This window comes from Trachemys scripta, chromosome 11, assembly GCF_013100865.1.
Source record: "Trachemys scripta elegans isolate TJP31775 chromosome 11, CAS_Tse_1.0, whole genome shotgun sequence".
In the NCBI taxonomy this organism is placed as follows: domain Eukaryota; kingdom Metazoa; phylum Chordata; order Testudines; family Emydidae; genus Trachemys; species Trachemys scripta.
This window is the reverse complement of record NC_048308.1, coordinates 28,992,937-29,017,595: the sequence shown is the minus strand read 5'-3', so window position 1 is coordinate 29,017,595 and position 24,659 is coordinate 28,992,937. Positions and strand designations below refer to the sequence as shown.

At 40.9% G+C, this 24,659-nt stretch overlaps 2 protein-coding genes across 2 annotated transcripts in view; one reads left to right on the top strand and one right to left on the bottom strand.

Moving 5' to 3' along the window:
• The first annotated feature begins 384 nt into the window (after positions 1-384).
• On the top strand, positions 385-10,888 carry ERMN (ermin). Its single transcript, XM_034786402.1, has 3 exons — positions 385-826; positions 1,216-1,308; positions 9,187-10,888. Exons 1-3 carry the CDS (start codon positions 580-582, stop codon positions 9,675-9,677), a joined length of 831 nt encoding a protein of 276 aa, XP_034642293.1. The 5' UTR covers positions 385-579; the 3' UTR covers positions 9,678-10,888.
• A 3,242-nt stretch (positions 10,889-14,130) lies between these two features.
• GALNT5 (polypeptide N-acetylgalactosaminyltransferase 5) overlaps positions 14,131-24,659 on the bottom strand; it is a 36,028-nt gene continuing 25,499 nt past the window's right edge. Inside the window, exon 10 of the mRNA XM_034786206.1 lies at positions 14,131-20,476. Coding sequence (XP_034642097.1) covers positions 20,336-20,476 — 141 coding nt within the window. The 3' untranslated portion in view covers positions 14,131-20,335. The remainder of the gene's footprint in view (positions 20,477-24,659) is intronic.

Genomic DNA, 24,659 nt, shown 5'->3' with positions numbered 1-24,659 from the left:
CATTGTCTGACCAACAGTATTTCAAGGTTTACCAGAACATAAACCTGGTTGGGAATGTTAAGCTGTTACACATAACTAATATGAATAAAGGTGGTCACTCACTATGGCTTAAAGATTTAGAACAATTGTTGCTCCTGTTACAAGGCGAACGCACAAAGAGCCATTGTGACAAGAGTACAAAATCTCTGTTTATTACCATGGGGCTGACATGCTGAAAGACCCGCTCTGCATGCCAGCACAAAAGCTTTGTTGCTTCAGATTGTTTGTTTATGTAAATTAAAATGGTGCATTTAATTATGCAACTGGAAGATCTAAGCAACAAGCAAGGTGCTGATTGGATAGTTTTGTAGAAGGGGACTGCTGGCAAATCCTAGACAAATCCTGACATTGTTACTCTGTTCTCTGTTTTGCTACAACGCCTTCAGAAGAAGAGAAGCTTTTGACTATTCGAGGGGGGGAGGTAGAACAGTAAGAAAGGTAATAAGGTGTATAGCTTATTTTTTCTGCAGTGGTTGTAGGATACTGGGACTTCAGTGGAAGTGTACGACCCAAAGGAATTAATTGGACACTACAGTAATCATGACCGAAGAAGTCCCAATTGCATCTAGCATACTTGAGTACAATGGGAATGTACCACCTGAAAAAACTCAGCTGCAGGTCATTGATATTATTGATGAAATAGCAAAATCTGTTGGGACAGTTCCATGTGAAAATGCAGAAACCAGTCTTGAAGCTCCACTTAAAAAGGAAAATCAAGAGGATAACAAGAATTTAGTAGAGGACAACACAATATGTGGTGCTCTCGATGGGGAGAAGCAATGCGAAGGTAAAGTACAATACTGTCTCTTTTCAATTTGTTTGGGAAGAAAACCCAATCCTTTATTTTACATATAGCATAATGAATAATAGAATGTAATTTACATGTTATCAGAAACTCCACACACATGAATAGACCTAAACCAGGATAAGAGGTGATTCACAATCAGATATAAATTTGAACTAACAAGGAATGGAAACAACGAGAAAGAGAAATTATTAGCTGTCTACAGTATTGCTACAAGCACAGCAAGATGTAGTAAGAGCTCAAGAGATAAGCAGTTTTTAGTTTCCACTTATCATATACAGGTGACAGTATGTAACTATGAAAACTAGTCATCATCATCATTACTAACTCCTGTCATTAGTCACTTTCTCACTGTCTTGTGTCTTCTAAAGAAAAACAAGAGGAAAACAATGCAACTCTAGAGGAGGGATCAGCTGACATCCCTTCCGAGAACACAAGAACTGATGAAGAAAAATCAAGAGAAGGTAATGAGAAATGCTGTCTGATGTATGGTATTTTGCTGACCATATGAACATAGGGATGACTTTTGAAGAGAACAATTGCATGGGTATTTATTTTTCCAAATAACAAGATAGGAAACTTATCCGAATTCTAATTCTGCAATGAGCAGTAAGTCACTCATGATTTATAGCACTGCAGAACCTTAGGCCTTGGCTACACTTACCCGCTAGTTCGACAGCTGGAAATCGAACTTCTGGGTTCGACTTATCGCGTCTAGTCTGGACGCGATAAGTCGAACCCGGAAGTGCTCGCCGTCGACTGCGGTACTCCAGCTCGCCGAGAGGAGTACCGCGGAGTCGACGGGGGAGCCTGCCTGCCGCGTGTGGACCAAGGTAAGTTCGAACTAATTCGAACTAAGGTACTTCGAACTTCAGCTACGTTATTCACGTAGCTGAAGTTGCGTACCTTAGTTCGAATTAGGGGGGTAGTGTAGACCTGGCCTTAGAAAACATCACTGGTACAGCAAGGTACAACGTGCCTGAATTAGCGTATCTGATAATTAGCGTATCTGTTTAGAGAAGGGATTGCTATAGTTACCTTTCTTTTTCATAAGCCCATCTGACTGTAATATCATTCATGTAGTATCTCCAGCTCTTACCATACTAGCTTGCACATGAATAGTAATCAAATGCAGCATAGATCTATTTAGAAAAATACAGAAAAATAACTCTGAAATATTTTTCACACTTGAATCAATGTTAAAGTCATATGAATAAAGAGAATTACTATATGGAACTTTCAGGGATAGGTGCAGAAGAACTGTATAAATACTACCACATATGGTATCCTCAGAATCTGAGGATAATTACACTTGCTTTGATTAAGGAAAGGAACAATATATAAACATTTATCAGTGGCTACATTATATTTCATAGAAGCTCCATAGGTTCGAGAAAGTAAATCATGATGGAGGCTTTTCCTTCTTAAAGTGACATCTATATTCCAACGGTATTGCCTTACAAGTGTACAATAAAACCTAGTAAGTAATCTTTCACAGACTCCCCTCTCCCCAATGCCTGGCCACAAGCACTTTATCTCTAAATTGCAGGCAGCTTTTTAGTACCTAACCAATTTAGCCTAATTAATACTTAGGACCCCACAGGCAAAATGTTGAATAGATCATTTGTTGCAACATTAAAGCGTCATTTAAAATAGAGATGTGCCAAATAGGACAAATAGGAGATACCCATCTAAATGTAGTCTGCCACCTTTGAATGGGAGAAGCAAGTATAGAATATGTCTTGAGGGAATATACAAACCACCTGTGATTAATCCAGCTGGCGACTGGATGTCACTGTTGCGCTGTAATAATACAGTGTAGGGAGAGGGTGAGATGGTTGGAAAACTGGTCTAATGAGCCTGTTTTGCCTCCCTCACTGTATAGTTTATTCCCAAGGCTTGCTAGAATCCTGGTTCCCAATAAGGGCCTGATCATTCTCCCATTGACCTCAATGGCAAAACACCAATAGATTTCAATAAGAACAGGATTGGGCCCCAAATGAGCCACTTGTAGAATACCTACCCCGGTTGCATTGGCTCTTCTAACAGCTCTTTCCCAAGGCAAGGACACTTTCACCACACAATTAAATTCCTCTTCCCCCATCCACCCATAACAATCCTCTTATCTTGTTTCAGTTTCCAGTGTCCTTTTTAGTCATTCCCCCAAGATCTTTAGCTATTTTCCTGGCAGTCATGGAAACCTCCTTTAGGTCTTTCTTCATTCTGGTGGGTCAGCATTTTCTACTTCCCTGCTCTCTGCACGGCAGGAAATCCAACTCTGATTATTTTCATAATGGAAAGTTTATTTTCCTGTTTGTTTTATTACTTTAGAAATATCAGATCTTGACTACCTTCTTTTTTTGGTGAAGGGACAATTTTGGGTAAGATCTCTGGAGGGCCTGGATGGTGGGATTATTAATTATTTTTTGTATTACAGTAGTACCTAAAGAACCCAGCTGTGATAAGGCTCCCATTAAGTTAGATACTGTATAAATGCATGAGTGACAGCTTGCCCTGAAGAGCCTGCAGTCTAAGTAACAAGACAGACAAAGGGTGGGAAGTGAAAAAGAGGTGCAGAAATGTGAAGCGACTTGCACAAATTCACACATCAGGTCAGCAGTGGAGCTGGAAATCAAAAGTAGAATTGAAAGTAGATCTCCTAACTTCCAGTCCAGTTACACTGCCTCCAATGAGCGTTACCTCCTACAAGGCTGAAACTGAGTTGCAGCTCTCCCATCTCAACTGAGGTGGCAGGGATATTGAGGTGGAAGGGGATGTGCAAGCTTCAACATCCCATTCCTAATTAGTGTGAGACCATCTGCTGAGGTGTCAGCTTCCTTTGATATCACCAGTCTAGGTCCTCCAAAAATCTTGCCAAAGTCTCTGGCAAAACAAGGGAAGTGCGGGAGGAGGCGCATTAATAGTGTGAGATCATGAGGTGAGGCCATCTTTCAACACTAAATGGAACAAACACAATGATGATATTCACTTTGCAGTTCCCCTTTATTTCAGATTCTCACTGAATCCATCTACTACCATCTCATTGAAAGACCTAATGGCAAAAGACAGTGCACGAATGATACATTTTCCAGTAGCTCCCAACTCTTTGTCACCTTTATAGGGCAACAACAATGGGGAAATCATCAGTCCTCATAACTCCTTTCTGAACTGATTGTCCACCTTCACAAGGCTGTGGGGGTGGGGGGGAGGCATTCAGCACAGAAATAACTTTAAACTAGCCTCTTCTTTATTCTATCTTCCCTCCTCTGAAATTCTTTCAGAACTTCCTGGTTCACTGATGATATCTCAGAATGTATCATTCTGGGACCTCACAATACTATGGATTGCACAAATTTTAATGAGATTCCTGGTATTTATGATGCCAGATACTGTTACATCTTCTCAGAACCATAAAGAGGAAGAACAGTGGTACTATTAAAATATCAACATTTGGTAACAGACACCACATAGTTACCACATAGCTTCTTATTCTAATTATAAAGGGCAAGTGTGATAGTGTATCTCAGATACCACCCTGTGGTAATTGTTAGCAAATGCCCACTTTTTAATTGTGGCATTGGAGCAAGAAGGTTTCACAGAGGGGGGAAAAAGGCAATGTTAATTAAAACTTATTTCTTTGCTGAAAGCTCCTCAAAACCAGGTTATTGAGGCTTTCAGCACACAGAAACCAATACTTAATTGAGATTTAATTTTAGCTTTATGTCTTACATTTAATGAATGAATGAAGGATAGGCTGAATCTTAATTGAACAGCTCACTGAAACTTGGGACTCATTTTTCTTTCTCTTGAAAATCTTTTATTTCCCTCTCATGGGTGTAAGGATCACAGATTTTAGTAACATCTGTTTTGCATTGGAAAAATAACAAAAACATACAAATACCATATATTTGGAGCTAAATAAGATGACTTTAAATATCAGGCAAAATATCCCAAAGATTAAATCTATTAGACTTCGGAATATTTTCCTACAGAAAGCTCCATTACCTTAATTTTAGGGACTAATCCTTCTCTGGCAGAATTGTATGGTTTAGATGACCTGATATGTCTCCATCTTCTGATTTCTTCTGATTCTTTGAGAGAAAATGTCTCATGTTTCAGGGCATACACTGATTTAGAGTGGGGGTTCCCCTAATGGCAAAATACAAAAATCGTGTTTCTTGAGGTTTTTCTTCCCTTGAGGCATCAAGTGTAAGCAATGATACAATTACTGTTAGAAACCAGAGTAGATGAACCAATTGTCTGCACTAGACAAGTGAACATATGATGACTCATCATTTCCTAAGGAGAGATTAACAAATTGTGTGTTCACTTATATAAATCCAGTTCATTTAAAATTCATTTTAATTCCAAAAACTCAATCCAGCAGGTTATTCCCGCAACTCCCACTTTTCTTGTCTTTTTAGTCTTTTTTTTTCTTCTGTTTTTTAAGTTTCTTTTTTTTAAACAAATTACATTTGGAAAAATGCCTGTCTGCTCTCATTGATACCATGATGAAAACATTGTCTAAGTTATTGCAGTTCTGTTCCAATGTTTTTAATTGGATCTCCTGGAAGGGTCTTACTCTTATGAATGGAGGAAGGCTAAAGTGCTGATAACCAATAGTAGAGTATGAGTTAATGGGGCCTAGAAATACCAAAATTTCCTAGAATGCTAGGATGGACTCCTGCTTGATTCCATGCATCTGGGGTCTCACTGTGCTTTCCTACAGCCTCTCACAGGATAGGAAAAAGCCTACTTGCTGCAAAATGCTGCTAAGTCTTTGTGCTGAGCCGATTGCTATGCAGCATGCTGTGCTTGCCCTTAGGTGAGGGAATGAAATAAAAACCAGGGATCTGCAGTATGAGCCCACTCCTGAAGCTGTAGGATGCTGTCTCTTCCAGATGGCAAAGCCCCCTTTCAAATTGGAGACCCACATCCTGCCTTAAACCACCACAGCTGGCCACAAGGGAAACAGTGTTCAATCCTTTTAAGCTGCATTGTCTGACAGAATCAAGGATTAGAATGCCATGCTGTCTGGTCTGTCAGTAACACATCCAGAACTGAGGAGATAAAATATCCTGGATCTACTGAACAATGTTATGACTCATGGAATAAAATCTTTGCTGTGCCTCCTTGAGAATGGCGAGAATGATCAAGAACATAACTTTCTGATTCTCTATTGGCTGAGGGTCCCATGCCAAAGATTTAGATAGTATAAACCCTGAGGTGACTCTAACTCATCACTGTGTCATTGTAGACCAACCCACAGGATTAGAAAGTCATAACTCTTTCCCTAAACTTTCTCCTCCCCCACTTTCCTAAACTGAGTAGAACAGGAATGCAGAGGAGAATCTGGCCCTTAGGGCCGGATTGTTATCCCTTACTCACATTGCCTAACATCTTTCTCTTCAGTGAGTCTCATTATTGGGGATACTCGCCATGTAGTGTACTCAACACGAGTAAGGATATCACAATCTGGCCTGTATTGAGGGGGAATGGTTTTAAAACAAAATCCTAAAGGTTTGAATATACAGGACTGAGCATGTGCAGCAGAAAATTCTGGTGAGCTGTTAGTTGTGCGCACATAAAAATATTGTGGTTTTAAAAAAACACTCACAGCAAAGTTGTTTGGTTACAGGAATTTACAAGCTCATTTGCAGAAACAGGAAGAGATTGAAAACTCAATAGGCTTAATAGTGTTTGAGCAAGATGTTGTTGAGCTTGTAAGGAGAGCCAACCTCTTTGTTGTGGGTGAGGGAATTTATAGCACATTTGTAACTCTTGATCCAGGAGTGGAGCAACACACTTTGCAGGAGAAGCAGGTAGAACCTTCTCTCTGTGGAGGCAAACAACTGTGCAAGGAAGTGATGTTACACTGGTTCCATGTTCCGCTATCTTGGAAACCCTGTCTGGGTTGCTGCATATAATGTCCAGTGGAATAGACTAAGGGGGTTGTTATCTGAATAATGGAGGATGGGAACACAGGAAGCAGGCGTTAGCTGTGTAGTGAAGCTATTCCTCTTTGGCGAAATAATTTGGAGTGAGGGGACTGGACACTGAGTCTCCCACCTCCTAAGTGAGTGCCCTACGCACCAGGCCATCGAATCATTCTCACCTGTGCTCTTTGGCCCACTGACTCTTTAAGTATTTAGTCAAAGTGAAATAGCTTCAACTGGGGAGGCTGAGGCTGCCCCCATCAGAATATCCCATAGCCCAGTGGTTGAGGAACTCATGTGAGAGGTGACAAATTCCTGTTCAAATCCTGTTCTCCTCATCAGGCAGAGGGGGGACTTGAACCAGAGTTCTCCCACAAGCCAGGTGAGTAACCTTACCTCTGGGCTAAAAGTTATGAGAGAGGTGGTCCTACTTCAGCCATTTTGAGTGGAATTAGGCAGCTTCTGAGCACGCCTACTGGATCGGGCCCTACAGATAGGCTAGGAGGTGGAGCACCTATCTTCCCTCAGTTTGTGAATCACATTGGAGCTTAGGCGTTCAGATGCCTAGATCTAGGCAGCAGTGCGCATGCCCCGAGACACAAATTTAGGCACCTAGGAATTTGTACGGTTGAAATGTAGGTGCTGAGTGAGTATAGGTACTTACAGGGTTAGGTGGCAGCTGAGCTGGGTTTTTGTGAATACCAGTAACCCCCAAATCTGGGATTTAGGAGTCTGAACTGGCAGTTAGGCACCCAAGTCTTTTTGTGACTCTACCCCCAAGAATTATGGTTAACTATGCTCAAGATAATTGAGGTTGACTTCGGTGCTAGCTTAGCTGATGAAGCCTGTTGATCTTGGCAGCTCAAGCCACAAATAGCTCTGGAATTATTTTTACAGAAAAGATCAACATGCAAAAAAGCAAAACAACTCCCCCCCGATACCTCCAGTCCAAACAAGTCCAGCAATCCTCCCTCTGCCCCATACACACTTTGTTAATGCAATATTAATGGCACAAGATTGCCTGATAAGAGCATGGGCTGCATTAGTTCCTTGCACTCTTGGAAGGAGATGGCAGGCCAGCATGCCCATCTTAGCGAGAGGGTAGAAAGGCTCCCTGTGCCCTTTCTCACCCACCACCCCCATGCAGAAGCCTAGTCATCATTTGACTCTAAGATTGTGACCGTGTTGACGTTGAAAGAGAAACCATGGCCCATGACACCTTTCCAATTTCCTGACTTTTTGGCATTTCCTGACTTTTTAGAGCTTGATTTCAGGACCTTCACATTGCATTAAGACTGATTATTTACATTAGCCATAACGAACCTTGGCAAAACATTCACTATATTTAGATTTGATTTCACATTATGTCACAAGCCATCTCTTTCCAGCATCATGAAGGTGCACAAATTGATATTATTTATCACATCTATAATGCTATAGATGTGCATGGCACTTTGCAAAACAAGCAAGGTCGTGATCTGTGCCCTAAAGAATTTACAATTGAAGGGCCCAATTCTGGCTGTGGTACCATTCATGCCAATGAGTTATGCCTGGGAGCACTAATATCTAGTAATAACAATTTTCAGAATCAGGCTCTAAACTGAGACGAGGTGGAGACAATAGGACAGAAAGGGCCGGGATTTGAAGTGATTGAAGACAATATGAACACAAGGTTACTTGGGAGAATACTGCATGCAGTTGGGGGGGTTGAACCAGTGGTTTATTTATTTTAACTAGATAGTAGTACTCAGGTGTGTACATACAAACACCACTCCTTGAAGAAGGAAGTTGTTATGATTTGCATTACAGTACTGAGGCCCCAACCATTATCAGAGCCCCATGCTGCTTAGGTGTTGTAAAAACACATGATGAGAGAGACAGTTCCTGCCCCAAAAGTTTCCAGTCTAAACAGACAAAGGATTGGAAGGGAAGCAGTGGCACAGTGACTCATCTAACATCACAGAGCAGGTCCAGGAATAGATTCTAGGTCTCCCTGACTCCCAAGCCCATGTGCTACCACACTCCCTCTCCTTTTCAAGGATAGATCGTGGATGTGTGATAGATGGTATAGAGGAGGGTACTGGTTAAAACCACAAATTGGTACAAATAGTTATTCTAGACACAAAATCCACCAATGGGCAGGTTGGTATAAACAAAGAAGGCGTGACAGCATATCTGAGTGTTCATGGTGATAGAAAATCCAGCCTCAAGATATAGTTAGCTTCTGACGCATAGTCCTGTTCTGGAAAATGGTTGCTCGGTTTATCCTGTACTTTCATGGTGGTGGGGATCTGCATATATGAGCTATGGAATCCAGACTAAAATTCAAATGCAACTTTAACATATTGCAGCATAAGAAATCCCCCGTCCCATACTTTATCCGAAACTAATTGGTTTTTGCTACAGGGCCCTGTGAGGAGATTATACCTGTAAGAACCAAAGAATGTGAAATAACTAGACAGGAGGAAAGGAACACAGAGCACCCTCAGGAAGAAACAGCTACTCGTGCTAATGAGGCCAAGGAGTTCCAAACAGCAGGAGCCCAGGAAGAAGCGCGGATGCTTGAACCCAAGGAGCAAATTAAAGCTGATACACAATTAGAAAGAGAGAATGTGGAAGAGGACGAGGAGAAGGAAGTGCAGCTGATAGAAAGCAAGAAAGAAAATGGTGGGGAGTCTCCTTTAAAGAAGCAAGAAAATGACAGGGAGGAATGCCCTCCTACCAGCCCCAGTTTTAACTTCCAGGCGGAGAAACCTGAGGAGCAGCCAGGCTCAGGGAAAAAAAATGATATCTCCAGACATAGTTATTCTAGATACAATACAATCTCCTATCGCAAGATCAGAAAAGGAAACACTAAACAAAGAATTGATGAATTTGAGTCCATGATGCATTTATAAACTGAGGTGGGGAATTTGCCTAAGCTAGAGTTCATTTTGTTTTTTCAAGACGTATCGCTTCATGTCATATCAAGTCATCATTATATCCTTTTTGTATGTAATTTCATAATACACTGTGAAAATTTAACCTCTGTATTTCATTTTGAAATCATACAGAAGCATCCACAGGAGAAAAATAAAAACAACAGTTTGCTAAATATAATACAACCTGATTTAAAGTTTATCCATCCCCATCTCCCCCATCCTTTTCTTGTAACAAGATTCAGACACTAGAAATTTTTGAACTAATTGGAAATTCTGTAGCTGCATGCAGCAGAAAATGACCCATGCTATTTGCCATTCTGGTAATTAGTTGGCAGCAGAACAGTTCCAGTAAAACTAGAGAGTGCAGTAACGATAATAAAAGAGACAACTGTTTGCAACAGCAATGCTCTCTGTTTTGAAATCTGTTTATGTTGGTGTCTTACGGTGCACTAAAGCCGCCTTGTGCTATCACCAGTCCGTTTCCACTTTGTGCTGTTGGAATAAAGGGCTAATTGCATAAACATGTAAATATAGATTAACAGAAAATAAGCACATAATGTTTCATCTGACAAAGCAATAAATCCACAAAGGTTCCTCCTCTGGCCCCCACCCTGGTAGTGCTCCTTAATATATATCTTTAATCTGGAATGCACTGGTGTAATTACAAACAGTTACATCCAGCATCTAATACCATTAGTATCATCTGAGGGCACCTCTTAATTTTTGGGTCTGAATGGCTGGCACTATATATAATTCATTTTGTAAATGTTGGCATTTGCTGTTAAAATGTTCATGTTTCAATTAAACTCATTCTTGGGTTGATATATTCTGAATCTTTAGGAAACAGAGAATAATATATTACTTCAGATCTGCACTAAATGGTTTCATTACAGTAATAGTTATTTTTGTTTCAGTCCATATATTTTAGTTAATATGATTAAGTTAAATATAAAATGAATACAAAAAAGTTAACATAATTTTACACTATATGAGAATATCTCCAGTAACTAAAAGCAGCTCCTTTTTGGCAAGTATCTTTTCCCCTTTCCCAGAGCATCACTTCGTAATAAAATTCCTTCCTTAGTAGCCTGTGTCAGCTGTAGCCAGAGTATCATCAGCTACTGTGGGAGGAGATGTAATTGTTTTCAATTCAGAGCTTACATGAATTCATTCTCTCTCTCTCTCTCTCTCCAAAAAAAAAAAAAAAAAAAAAAGTTGGGGGGGCGGGGAAGAAAGCATGCTGGCTAAACATGACGTGAATGGTTAATTTATCCATGAGCAGCTGTGGCAACTAATATCCAGACAGCTCATATGTATCTTTTGTGAATCTTCCATCAGTTATGGTAAATTAGATAACTGCATAGATACTGTACCATACAAATTAGAGGTCAGCATTTTATACACATACATATATATGGCACATATTATGTGTTTGTGTCTGTCTGTCTACCTGATAAAACCCACAACACTGAAAGTCAGTACTCTTCAAATGCTGCCATTTTGGATCCAAGTTTTTCTCACAACATTTCTTATCAGTTTTAAAAATACTCAATATTCTTTAAACGCAGCTTAAATCTCAGATCTTAGTGAGATTTTCAAAACCAGGCTCATTTGAAGCATTAGCTGTTTTAAGTTGCCTGAGCACATTTCAGTATATTTGTAAACTCTTGAATAACTACAGTACGCATGAGCTGACACTGTTCAAATGTTTTAAAGAAAAATTCATCTTGGGCTGAAACAAGCTTGGCAAATTTCATCCCAGAAGGAATTTGTTTGGGAAAGTGGTCAGCAACAGAACAAGAGTGAGAGAGGAGGTTAGAAAGGAAGTTGGAACTCAGTGTTAGACAGGGGAATCTACCATACCTGCTAGAATAATGGCTCTTTTAATAACTAGTTTTACGTTTTCAGCGGCACCAAATATTGTTTTGAATTTTTTGTCCTACATAAAAGGCAATTATGTATTGGCTAGATGCAACAACAACAAAAAAAAGACAATTCTTCATTGTACAAACAAAACACAGTGCTCATTGTATTATTCAGCCTTGTTTATTTGCTCGTTGATTTGTGAAAACCCAGTGGTTAGCTCTTATGAAGTTGTATTGCTGTTTTATTAAAAAAATAAAATAAACCAGACTCCATTCCTGGACATTCAAGTGAGAATTACTTATTTTCTTTAAAAAGTATTTCATTGTGGGCCTGACTTTCAGTGGTGTTGAGCACCTGTAACTTCCATTGACTTCTGAAGTTGTGGTTGAAAAGCATTTCTGAAGAATCAGACCCCATCAAGTTCACCAATTGAGAGTTAATTAACTGGCGTATGAAAGATGCTAGATAAACACCCCTGGAGAATGAAGCTGATTATCCACTGAACAGGTACAGCATGGACATAAGCAATGCAAGTTTCCCCACATTGCCTCACCAATGTGTCTCAATCCTGTCCTGGAGGGACTGTCTCTACTGTTGGGAAGGTAATTCCAGCTTCAGGACCATTCAAGCTAGAAATTGCTGTTGAAACAATCATAAAGGTGACAATTAGAACCAATTGTGCTGGTGATTTTATGACCTAGATACTTCTTGACCAGAGCTGGAACGAGATCACAATTCATTTCATGTGGCCACCAAACGGCCATCAAAATAGTCATGAATTTCAACGATTGCCAATCTGGGGCTGGATTAGAATGGGTAGCCTAAAAGTGAAAGGTGGACTCTTCTTGGGATGAGGATGAGTGTGGAGGGTGGGAAACACTGGCTGCAATGTGATTTTGATGATCAGTACTCTAATTGCTTGAGCCTTATTTGAAACCAGTCACTTAAAGGCCAGATTTTCAAAGGCACTTAGGAGGCTAAAGATGCAGATAGGCACATAGTAAGATTTTCAAAAGCACATAATGAGGTTAGGTATCTAGGTCTCACTGAAGTCAATGGGATTTAGGTGCCTTACCTACTGAGATGGTTTTGAAAATCCCACTAGGCAACTACCTACACCTTTAGAGGCCTAAGTGCCTTTGAAATCTGTCCCCTTGATCTTAACAGTTCCCTACCTCGCCATTCAATCTCCTTGACACTTGCCTTTGAATAAAAGTTATGGAATTTATTCTCTTTCTGTCAAAGGCCAATATGGCTAAAAATATTCTGTACAGAAAAAATGGACTAATTTACCTCAGAGAAGCAGACAATTATCTGCAAGTGTGTGTGTGTGTGTGTGTAAATACACACGCACACATGTTTCTGAGTGGAGTGGAATAGGGTGCGTTAGTTTTTATTACTTGTAGGTCAAATAAGCTTAGTCTTGGGAGGAGTGAGCGCAGCTAGAAGCTAAGTTGTGACTTTAGGCAGTCTTCAGCAGGCGATGGTCTGTGAAATCCACCATCTCAGAAGTAGAACAAAGGGAAGGGAATACTTATTAGGAAGGAAGGATCTATGGACCTGATCCTATTCCCATTGAAGCCAATGACAAAACTCCCATTCACTTAAATGGTGCAGGATCAGGCTCCATGATAGATGACCAACTCGCATGGCTCAGACATATCTCAAAGACTTGATTCCTTTCCACAGTGGAGGTACCTTGTCATGTGATGTTGGCTCACACTTGAGGTTTTTTTTAAGGGTTTTAGAAAAGCTGATACCGATGGATATGTTTTTTAAATTTTAACTATTTAAATGGCAACATTTTAATTTGGATTTCAACATCTTCCTGCTGTCAGAAACAATTACCATGAACAACAACCAGATTCAATAGAGGAAGGTCTATTTTCATTAACTAAGCTCAGTGAAATGCAAAATGCAAATAAACAGCATAATTAGTACAAAGTGAATTGGAGATTTAAAAGTGCTTTACATTTTAATAATTTACCGTAGTGATAGGCAACCTGCGGTCCGAGGTCCGGACATGGCCCATCAGGGTAATTCGCTGGCGGGCCGTGAGACAGTATTTACATTGACCATCCGCAGGCCTGGCTACCTGCAGCTTCCAGTGGCAGTGGTTCACCATTCCTGGTCAATGGGAGCTGTGGGAAGTGGCACAGGCCGTAGGGTAGGGTGACCAGTCAGCAAGTGTGAAAAATCGGGACAGAGGGTGGGGGGTAATAGGAGCCTATATTAGAAAAAGACCCCAAAATCGGGACTGTCCCTATAAAATCGGGACATCTGGTCACCCTACCGTAGGGACATGCTGGCTGCCACTTCCCGCAGTTCCCATTGGCCGGGAATGGCGAACTGCGGCCCCTGGGAGCTGCTGGCAGCCGTGCCTGTGAACAGTCAACGTAAACAAACTGTCTCGTGGCCTGCCAGCAAATTACCCTGATGGGCCGCAGGTTGACCGCCACTGATCTACAGTGTTACCCAACAGTAACCCAGGGAAGGAAACATTCCATGGAATTCAGGAAAGCTAGTGACACAGTAACCATAGAGACACTCCAAAACAGGATAGTCATGTACAGTCCTTTATTTCCATGTTTTCTAACTTTTTTTTAAATACAAATCAAACCAGGTTTTCAACTTCAGCCTCCTGGATCCAGACTACTTACATAAATTAACATGGTAAAGGCCTGTTATCTTACAGACTGTTAAAACTCCCCATAAATCACATTTTATAAAAGACATTTGTTCACATTTTAAAAACATGTACACCTTTCTCATCCACATAGTAATGAACAAAGCTACCACTCTTAAAATTTCTTTTACATTTGAGATATTTACATTGCATAGTGTCCCTGGGTACATATTTAAAATTCACAAAAAATGCTTTTAGTCAGAAATAATCTCAATGTTTTGAATAGGTACAAATGGAAACTAAAATAAAAGAGTTAAGTTCAGGAAGAGCAGTTATACGTGGAATGATACCTACATAGGACAATTCATCGCTTAAAACATAAAAAGTACCTAGCACCATTTGTAATACAAATTAAACAGTTGAGCTGCAAGTGGACAATGACCAAGGATCAGATTCTGGCCACTGCTGGATGGCTGGTTTGCACAGCTCACATTCCCAAAGCAGGCCTAAACTTGATTTAAAAGTATCGTTACACTGCAATGGGGTAATGCGATTGCAGCAGGTATAGGCACACCCAACCTAGGTTTGATCAAGCAAGCTTATTCAAAATAGCACTGTAGACATGGTGTCACCACAGCCTGCCAGCCCAAGTACAATCCTGCATGGGACCTCCACTTGTGTTGCCACAGATTCAATGCTATTTTTAGTGAGCTGGCTTGATCAAAGCTAGTTTAGGTCTGCCTATACATGCTGCAATCACACCTCTTGGTTGCAGTGTAGACATACCCTAACTGGCTAATCGGGGATTCCATCATAGGGCAGTTGGCCAGGGGGTAAAGGAGGAATGACAAGCACTACTGTGGTTTGGCATTCCCTGGCTGCTGGAATGACCTGTTGGTGGCTGTTATTGCTTTGAACAGGGCTGTTGCTGCAGTAAGTTGCTCCTGAGGACTGGACCAACATGCAGCGGCTCAAGAATCAAGGACTTACCAAGTTTGCCAACAGCCTTTGCAGCACCTACCTTCCCAAGTGCCAAACACTTGGTCCCAAAGCTCTGGTCCCAAGCTTCTAGTGTAGCATCTTTTATGACTCATTAGAAAAGTTAGATGATGTAGGTAAATATTTCTATTGTTTTGGAGTGATCCTAATTTTTGCTGTCTTTGGCAAAATCTCTGGAAAAGATTGATGTGAACTTCAGTGTTTTCGTCCTTTTTCATCATCCTCATAGGAATGAGACTGTGCTAATTTCTACCCTTAAATGACTACAGCCTGGATCAAAGCTCTAATATATGTATAATAGATGATAATCCCTGATCGACAGGCTGGGGATGGAATATGATTTAAGAGGTCTTGTGCATCTCTAATGTCTATGATTCAAAGACACAAAAGGTATCAGAGTGCAGTGTTTGGTACTCAGGTTGTGAATGACATCACTGGAAAGTGTTAAAATTGTTTATTTTATTTTTGAAAAGATGAGCATGATTATCATCTGTCTGTATCCCAGCCAAGCAAGTCAGAGGCACTCATGGCTACCGAAGTGCTGGTAACATATGCACGCTTGTAGAAGAGTTGCCAAAGGGAGTAAGGCTCATTCTAGTAAATGGTCTCACATTTTTCTAATTAGAAGTGATTTGCATTTGCATCTGTGAACTAAGGACGCTGGAGGTGGTAATGGTAATCTGGTCTCTTACATGGGAATGTCAATGGGTGAGCAGGGATAAAGGTGTTCTTCACTGTCTCGTGGGCTCTAGAAGGCCCTCTTGGACAAATATAATTGTGAGTGGTTCCATGAAACCAAGAAAAACATATGCAGGCTTCTTCTTTGAATATTTACTGAGTATGCCAGAAAAATGTTCTCAGACAACGTTGATTGGTATAATCTAAGTGTTTCTTAATATTGTGTAACAGAACAGCAACAGTATTATTACCAGTAGTCCCTAGGGACATGCTAGAGACGTTAAGTAAGAGATACCAACACTGAAGTGAACATTTACACAAATCAGGAATAACAGTACAAGTGACAAGACTGGAAATGTGAAGTGACCATGACATATGACCATTTGGTGCATGTTAAGTGACAAATGATTGAATGTCAGCAAGCAGAATTTAATGAAATTCATGCTCCTGATAAAACATGACTGCACAAACAACATCTGTGTAATTTTTCTGATAGTGACTGCAGGCTAGTTGTATTACGAAAGGGGAAAAAATCAGGAAGACAGTTAGGATAGAAGCCAACTGTGAAAGTCTGTTAGGCAAATCAATATTTTGGCAGGCTCAGCCTGTCAAATACTGTCAGTGTTGCACCTTGATGTGAAAGGTAAAATTATACAGAGGTCCTTTTGAAAAATCAAAGAGAAAAGACGAGTTATTGTGTAACCGCCTGTAAACATTAGAGATGGCGAAGGCTTGGCTGTCATGAACAACAAGATACGAACGGAGTTGAAAGTTCAGTCCTATGTATGTAGAGAAATAAGGCAATGTGCTCGTATTTGGATAAACCAATTTTTCAACATACAAGGCAATGGCCAAGAAATGTAAGAATTACATTTCTATTATGGACCATTCACACTTACACGAGTCTCCAGTTTGTCACAAAACATAACAAAAATATGGAAAAGGCATAATAAAAAGCTTGAGAAGAAAGTCCCATGTGCAAAACATTACGATACCCTGGATGTAGATATCATGTCGCAGCTGAATTTGACCCTATCAAAAAAGTAACTAAATGTTCTTTCCCTAAATGATGACAGTTATTCCAGTACGATTCCCCCCTTCCCATACAACAGACATAAAAGATCTTTTAAAAAGTTTCACAGTATGAAAAATGTACATGAGGATGAATTCATAGGGGTATTCAGTATGTTGAGTTTTGTCAACTGAGTGTATTGATTCCAAATAACTGTAAGAGTAAAGGTGAGTTCTCATTTTTACTGCACTACATCTAATTCTATCTTCCATGTGAGATACATGAATAAGGTCAAGAACAGGAAGCACTAAATTCTGCAGCCCTTTTTCAGACAAAACTCTTAGTTACTTTAATGGGGATTTGAATATTATGGGCTAGATTCTGGCTGCAAACAGCCAGTGAAGAATTCCCCTGGTGTAAGGAAACTCTCTGCTGCAATAAAGCTGGCAGAGCCGGCTCCTGCATCAGCCTCCCACCCATGGCACAAGGGAGTATTTGGGGTGGATAAGGAGGCTAGCAGAGGTCTGCGGCACTGAACAAATCCTCCACTGGTGTAGGGTCCCCTAGGGATCCTAGGTCAGAGATGTAAATCAGACCTGCCCCTGAGCTGAGCCATTGCAGACTGGCTAGGATCAGGCCAGATTCAGGGGCTCTAACTTGCTCCCTAACAGCTCCCCCAATTCCTCTGTGTTGGGTGGAGTTCAGATGCAGGGGAGAATCTAGCCCTATATGCCCCACTGACTTAACAATTGTAGCACTTTGATCTAAGAGAGTAAACGTGGAAACCCATCTTCCAAATCAACTCTTCATGAGAGAAGGGTCAGCACTTACGTGTCCTCAGCTTCTATGTTCATAGGTTAAAACTTATCTGGAAAGTCTGAAATGGAAATATGGGACACATAGTCTTAGAGGACAATTTTGCCTTCAATTCTGCAGGGTGGATCTTCACTCAGAGCTTCTACCCTAGCTTCATGCACAGAATAACTCCTGTTCCTGGACATGTGGAGCTCCTACTCGCCGTCTCCCCCTCCTATGAATATTCTAAATCAAGTCTGGCGGTTCTATATACACAAAAAGGGCAGATCGGAGCAAAGAGCCACCATTATACTCTTTCTCTGGGAGCAACTTTTATCAGTGTTCCCTTTGGTTGCTTTCCAGTGAAGAGACTGCAAAGCAAAATAACAAATATAAGGCTCGACTGTGCTCTGGCTCTGGGGGAGTGTACAAGGGACTCAGGAGGGTACGAGTCCATGTGTTCAGCTGGGCACAGGGCCTGCAAGGAGCTACTGCTGCTAGTGGTATTAGCCAGTCCAAAGGCTCATGACCCTGCCATGCCTATTGAACTGGTCAGCATAGCCGGTGGTCGTTTGAAGGAGGTAATGGGTAGTCATAAGAGGATAAGAGGGGAGTTGAAGGACTGTGGATAGGTGCTAGCGTAGGCCAGGCAAAGAGATCCATCAGAAAGGAGTTGGATGGTGAGGCTATGAGAGGGGCTCCAAAGCCCTGCTGGGGGTGCTCTTTTAGTAAACCAATCCTACACTTTCCAAAAGGTTAAAGCTTGGTTTGTAGAAAGCAAACGTTTTAGCCAATTCTTATCACAACTGCTTTGCCCGTCAAAGTGTAACATCACATGCTCTTTATCATTAATCGATACAATACCAAGGCTAGCTTCTGCCCTCTGCTATATGGTTGCACTGGGGCATAAGCAGACACAGGGAGTCACTTCCATCCTCTCTCCCTACTAGCAGCAAGGTAGGAACTATTTAGTGCTGAGGGGAGCAGAAGGAGATAGCACCAGCTATTATGCCATCCGAAATGCTGGGGCTTCAAGTGGGCAAAGTCAGTTAGGAGACGTCTCCCCTCTGCAGTCAGCTAGTGCACATGCTGTGTTCTGCCCACCCTGAGACATCCTTGTCCTCGCTTCTACCTGGTACACAACTGCCACCGCCACTCTGCTCCCACCAGTGCACGGCTCCTCCAGTGAAGTGCCGAAGTGCCCTAGCTATGTGTTTGCATCACAGACCAGCTACAGTTCAGCCAATCAAATGGATTTAAAAAAATATATGGATGTCTATAGTCAACAGACAGGAATGTATTCAGCAAAAGCCTAATCTGCTATTACATACTTTTAACAACTGCCCACCTTCTCATTCATCTGGAGGAGCAGAAGGAGATATCTTAGGTACAAAAACATTCAAAGCTTCCATGACAGATCATTTTCTATTCTAAGAAAAACAAAGATTCCATTTTTCCCATAGTGGCATGAGAAAGGAACAGGCAATTAACATAGACTCAGAGTTTCTCAGCTTTTGTCCCCTTGTGTTAAAAGTTTAACATTATTTAAGCTTTTCTGGTTTGCTTTGCATTGAATGCGTATACAGTACTATCGCATAACATGTGGCCAACCCAGGAACCATGAAATCATGCCCAACAGTGTGTGGCTGCCATCTTGGATTCACTAGTAGTGAGAAGCAAGTCCCTGCAGGTCTCTTTTTTTCAGGTTAAGCAGGCCCTTTCTGAGGAGCTTCACCCCCATCACAACACGGTTCCCACACCCTTTGGTTTATTTTCCCTTTTCATGGCTCTGTGCTGAGGCACTTCTTTCCAGCTGAGAAGGGCTGAATGGAGAGTCTCTTTAAAGTCTCCTGCATTCATACTGTTCTTGCACTGGCCCAGAGGGTTAGCTGTAGTGCTAGATAAGGCACATTCCACTGCTTTGCAGCCTAACCACTCCTTGCCCATCTAGGAAGCAGGAGGTCAAACCAAGGTAGCAAATTCACGATGCCTGTATGCAAATACAGCACTTATAGGGCCTTGCCTGCTGCTAGGTTAGAAGTGCTGAAAGATTTATATTTTTTGTGATTAAAGATGGGCTTTTGTCATGGGAAACCAAGATTCAAAAGTGGCTCCAGGCACCTACCTTTCAGAATCAGTGAATCCAATTTGGTAGGAGCAGATTCCTGTGATCCTGGATGGATTTTTAGGTACTGGGCCTAGGTACTTTCATTTTGTTGGCTTGTGGAGGGATAAATGAGCAAATGTGGATCTTCCAAACAGCAGCACAAGATGCTATGTGCAGTCATAGGGATTGAACCCTGGAACTATTTCTGGTAGCTTGCATTAATCTCTCTGAAGCCAGTCAGTGAAGGTCTGCTCAAGGTAGGAATGAGGAACTTTAGAAAGTATTTCCACTTACTGAAAAAACTTTCATTCAACCTTCCCCAAGTGCTCCACAGCAAGTGGAAAATATGCCTGAATGTTTTAAACCATATCAAACCAGATGTGCTGTTGCTTGATATTTTGATCTCTCAATATGGTGATTTAAAATGATGGATTTAAATTACCATTAGGAAATGAACCTCCAATTTTGTAATTGCTGTCACAAGTCTCACAGATGTCATTCTTGAATTCACACGATTTGAATTCTCTGCTTCTGTTTTGATCGTGTTCTCTTCAGTCAGCATAATAATTGCCAAACTGCCATTTCTGATAAGGATTTGAGGCATCACAGGCATTAACCCTCAGGATTTTGTGAGACTGATCCACTTCCAAACATGTTGGCTGCTGAAGGTGTTCTAAAACCATGTGATCCATCTAAAGAGAAACAGCACAGGACAATAGGTAACAGAACTCATACAGCAATTGTTATTATTTGCAACTGGAAAAAAAAACCCTTCAGAAATTATACTCAGTTTTCCCCAGTGGAGATTTTTGATCCCCAAGGATGCGCCCATTTTTGCATTTCTGCATTATGTAATGATTCATTCATGGGCTTAAAGGGAATTTTGGGTGGGATCCAAAGTTTACACCTGTTGTTTAACTAGAACTATATTAAACCTTCTGTGCTTCATGGGATTTTAATTCTTTGGAAATTAACGGATTAGTTTGCTTGCTGTCTGAATGGTAATTATCATGCAAAGGAAATAACTCCAGATGGCATTTGCAATATAGGATAACGTATGGCAGGAGACTTTGGTTTTCATACTGTGGTATTTCGCAACTGATGAAGTAAAAGCACACTTACTATGATGAAAAGTGTGTTAGGTAATTTGTTAATTAAGTCCAAGAGCTGGGATGCTAAATTGGATTATGAAATCGTGAGGAGTTTGAATGATTAGGGGCCTTATTCTTATCCTTTTGCACTTGTGTGCGCATTTTTTTAACCTACTTCTACTTATTGCAAGTATTGCAATACTACAAGTATCCTCAGTGGTAGGGACATTTTTACATTATTGCTTTACTCTGTATAATATTTGATAGCATAATTTCAGTCATGTATCTTAGTGAAATATTAGTGAAATCACCAACAGACTATTTTATTTGAACAAGTAATGGGGCTTTGTATGTGTATGACAAATTCATTGAACATGCCTTTGTTCTGATGAGAATTATGATACCTGATGAGGGGTAAGGACGTCACTATTCCTGTGGCCAGCATTAACCCATTTTCCCCCTTGTTTTCTGGTTTGCAATATTCAGTTGCTGGAGTGACTAGTTTTTAACCCTTGTTATATAGTAACTCAAACTAGTCTCCTTTGTAATCAGCTTCCAAATCATCTTTCAGCAAAACAGCATCAAGTACCATATGGAAAGCCAGTGAATGTGAACCTAACTGGATTACAGTAATACTCCTTTTTCTTGCAGACAGTACGGTGACATGCACATTAGAAAGTTAGAGATTTGGTTATATTAGGTGCCCTCTCCAAATTGTATCCTTTTCAGGAATGACAATTTTTTGTTTGTTTTTGTTGCAGAAATGGCATTTGCCAGAACCTCACAAAATGCTTCAGTCCTGTTAGGCTCCAAATTTAATCACCTTTAGGATTGTCCTAATGCCCCCTGGACTCTAAATGTCTCTGACTTCTAACATTACACTCTATCATTCCTGAACAATTCCAAACGAAACTAACAATAGCCATTGTTTTTGTAGGACTTGGACAACAGCAATGTTGTGTTCCACCAGCTGACTCTGTGCTAAGAGTTAAGTAGCCCTTGTGATGTGATGTCTACTCCCACACAAGACTGAAACGGATTAAGATGGCCCGGCAGGCCAATTAACTGCACAGGCTGTGCCTGGAGGGGGAGCCAGGGAGCAGGGAATTGATTGAAACCAGGCTCAGCTGGGCAGGAACAGGTGAGGCCTATAATGCCAGGAAGCTGACAACAGACAAAGGCTGCTGAGAAAGGCTGTAGCCACTCCCTGAGAAGAGGGAGAAGGATTTGGAGTTAGTATACCCAGAGAAAGGAGGGGAACCGGGAGTGGTAGGAAGGAGACCAGGGAAGGAGCAACAAGGACTGCAGGAAAGCAGGCCATAGTTGCAGGTATAGGGTCCCTGGACTGGAACCCAGAGTAGTGGGGTAGGCCTAGGTTCTCCTACCAGCCACTGGGGATATGGCACAGGCAGAGGACAGCAGACTGCCTGGGCATCCTGGAAAAACCTGGAAAGGGGAACCATGGAGTGATCTGGCTGGAGGGCTAAGTCAGAGGAAGCTGTGATTTGTAGAGTGAGAGGGGTCTGTAGAATGAGAGGACAATGAGAGAGACACTTCCAGGGGATGGCATGACACGGGCTGGAGCTAATCCCCAGGATGGCCTGGAGGAGTGCCACCAACGGTGAGTAAACCCCATGACAGTCTTCCATTCCCAGAACAGTGCTGACTCCATTGCACACACACAGAAGTAAACCAAAAAAGCCATGTTTATTTTTAGTTAGAAATGAACCCTAATCACAACCCCAGATTTGAACCCTGGGTTTGAGAGGACAAGATTAAGATTAAATCCCTTTTGTGTGGACTTCCTCAGACCTGCAGGAGGGGAGAACTAAGGGTGCTCCTTAGCTCCACTTATAAGCCTTTTGGTGGAAGATGTTTTCTCTCCATTACCCCACATCCCCAGTGAGCAATTTACATTCTAAATTCTGTTTCTTCAAGGAAATGTGCTAGTGACTTATTTTTTTTATTTAAATGTCTCTAGAGTTCTTTCACTTGCTGTATTAAGCTCAGTGGTGCAGAAGGTCCCCAGTGATGCTCCTGATTTAAAAAGTAATAACTTTTGAAATTGAACTTTAATCTAATCTAGAAAGTTTTGGTGTCAAAAACTAATTCTTATTTCTCTCTATCTTTCTGTTTTTTTTCTGTGTGTGTTTTCTGTCTGGCTTTTGCTGCAAAGTGGTTGAAGAGTTAGACATTTTGAACTTTGACTATCTGTTGTTAGGATGTCATAATTCCAGAGCTCCTTGTTCAATTAATTTCAATTTTTGTGGAAAATTTCTACCTTGCCTCAGAACTAACCTACTAATTCTGAGATTAACATTTTGTGGATTTTAGGTGGTGGCCAAATTTGGATTAAAATGGAAACTCAAATGCAACCTTAACGATAAAGCAATTTCCACATTTCTCAGCAAAATAAGAATCACTCAGCCTGTCTCAGTCTCAAATTCTGGAGTTATATTTTATGCTAACAAAAAAATATCAGTTTACAAATCCAATTACTATAGTCAATATATAAACTTTTGTTTTTCCCTCCAAGACTTTTAAAAATAGTAGATACAATAAACCTTAATATTGAGCAAGTAACTTACTCACTGTGCCTCAATTTCCTACCTGTAAATAGAGGTAATAATAATACTTCCTCTCTTCCACCCTGTCTTGTCTATTTAGATTAAAAGCTCTTCAGGGCATAGGCTGGCTCTTATTATGTGTATGTACAGTGCCTAGTGCAAATAGCCCTCATCATGTCTGGGACCCCTATATGCCACAGTAATACAAATAATGAATAATAGTCACCCTCATTAATATTCAAAACAAAATAAATAAAATAAAACACCCAAACTCAGGAGATGTTAATAGTAACATATTGGGTAATGTTTTGTTTTTCTTTGTACAATGACACGTCCCTAGCCTCTGTTTGCCAGAAGCTGGGAATGCGCAACAGGGGATGGATCACTTGATGATTACCTGTTCTGTTCATTCCCTCTGGGGCACCTGGCATTGGCCACTGTCAGAAGACAGGATACTGGGCTAGATGGATCTTTGGTCTGACCCAGTGTGGCCGTTCTTATGCTCTTCAGACGGCCCAGAAAGGATAATATTTCATCAGTGGGGGGTTGGGGGAGAAAGGCATTCAAGTCTTTTTGGCTTGTGAGTTTTTGTGGCTGTTTTCAAAGGAGGGGGACAGACAGTGATAACTTTCGACTATCTTTCTCCCCACAGGGCTGGTACTATATGCTTCCAGTGTCCACGGCTTTCCTAAAAACTAATCTGATCTACTTCAGTGAACTAAATGATATAGTTCAGGCTTGTCACTAGTTCAGTCCTGTGCAGGTACAATCATCTGTGTCCAATTGTGTTGAATTGGGTATTGTGGCTTTGTAAAATGAAACATGACTTTCCGTATCCTAGCAGGAACCATCAAATGTATCTAGTTTAAGGCTTGAAGTTCAGCCTGGAACAGTTTCTGACCATCAAAAATTGTCACTGTACCTACTGTGCAATCTGGTCTCATAAATGGCTGACAATTTTCTTTTGTAAAAATAAAATATCCTGGCTGTTGTAAGGAGTGATTTTTTTTTTTTTTTTTTTTGGTTTGAGGAGGGTTTTTTGTTGTTGTTTTAGATTGGCTAAAAAGAAACAAATGGAAGGAGCGTCAATAATGGAATGTGTTATTGAATATCGATCAGGTAACACAACAGCTACACTTTTGTTTCCTAAATTGAAGGCTTCTCTAAAAGCATGTCATTTCAGAGGGGGAAAAATTATTTCCAATTATTCATGGAAC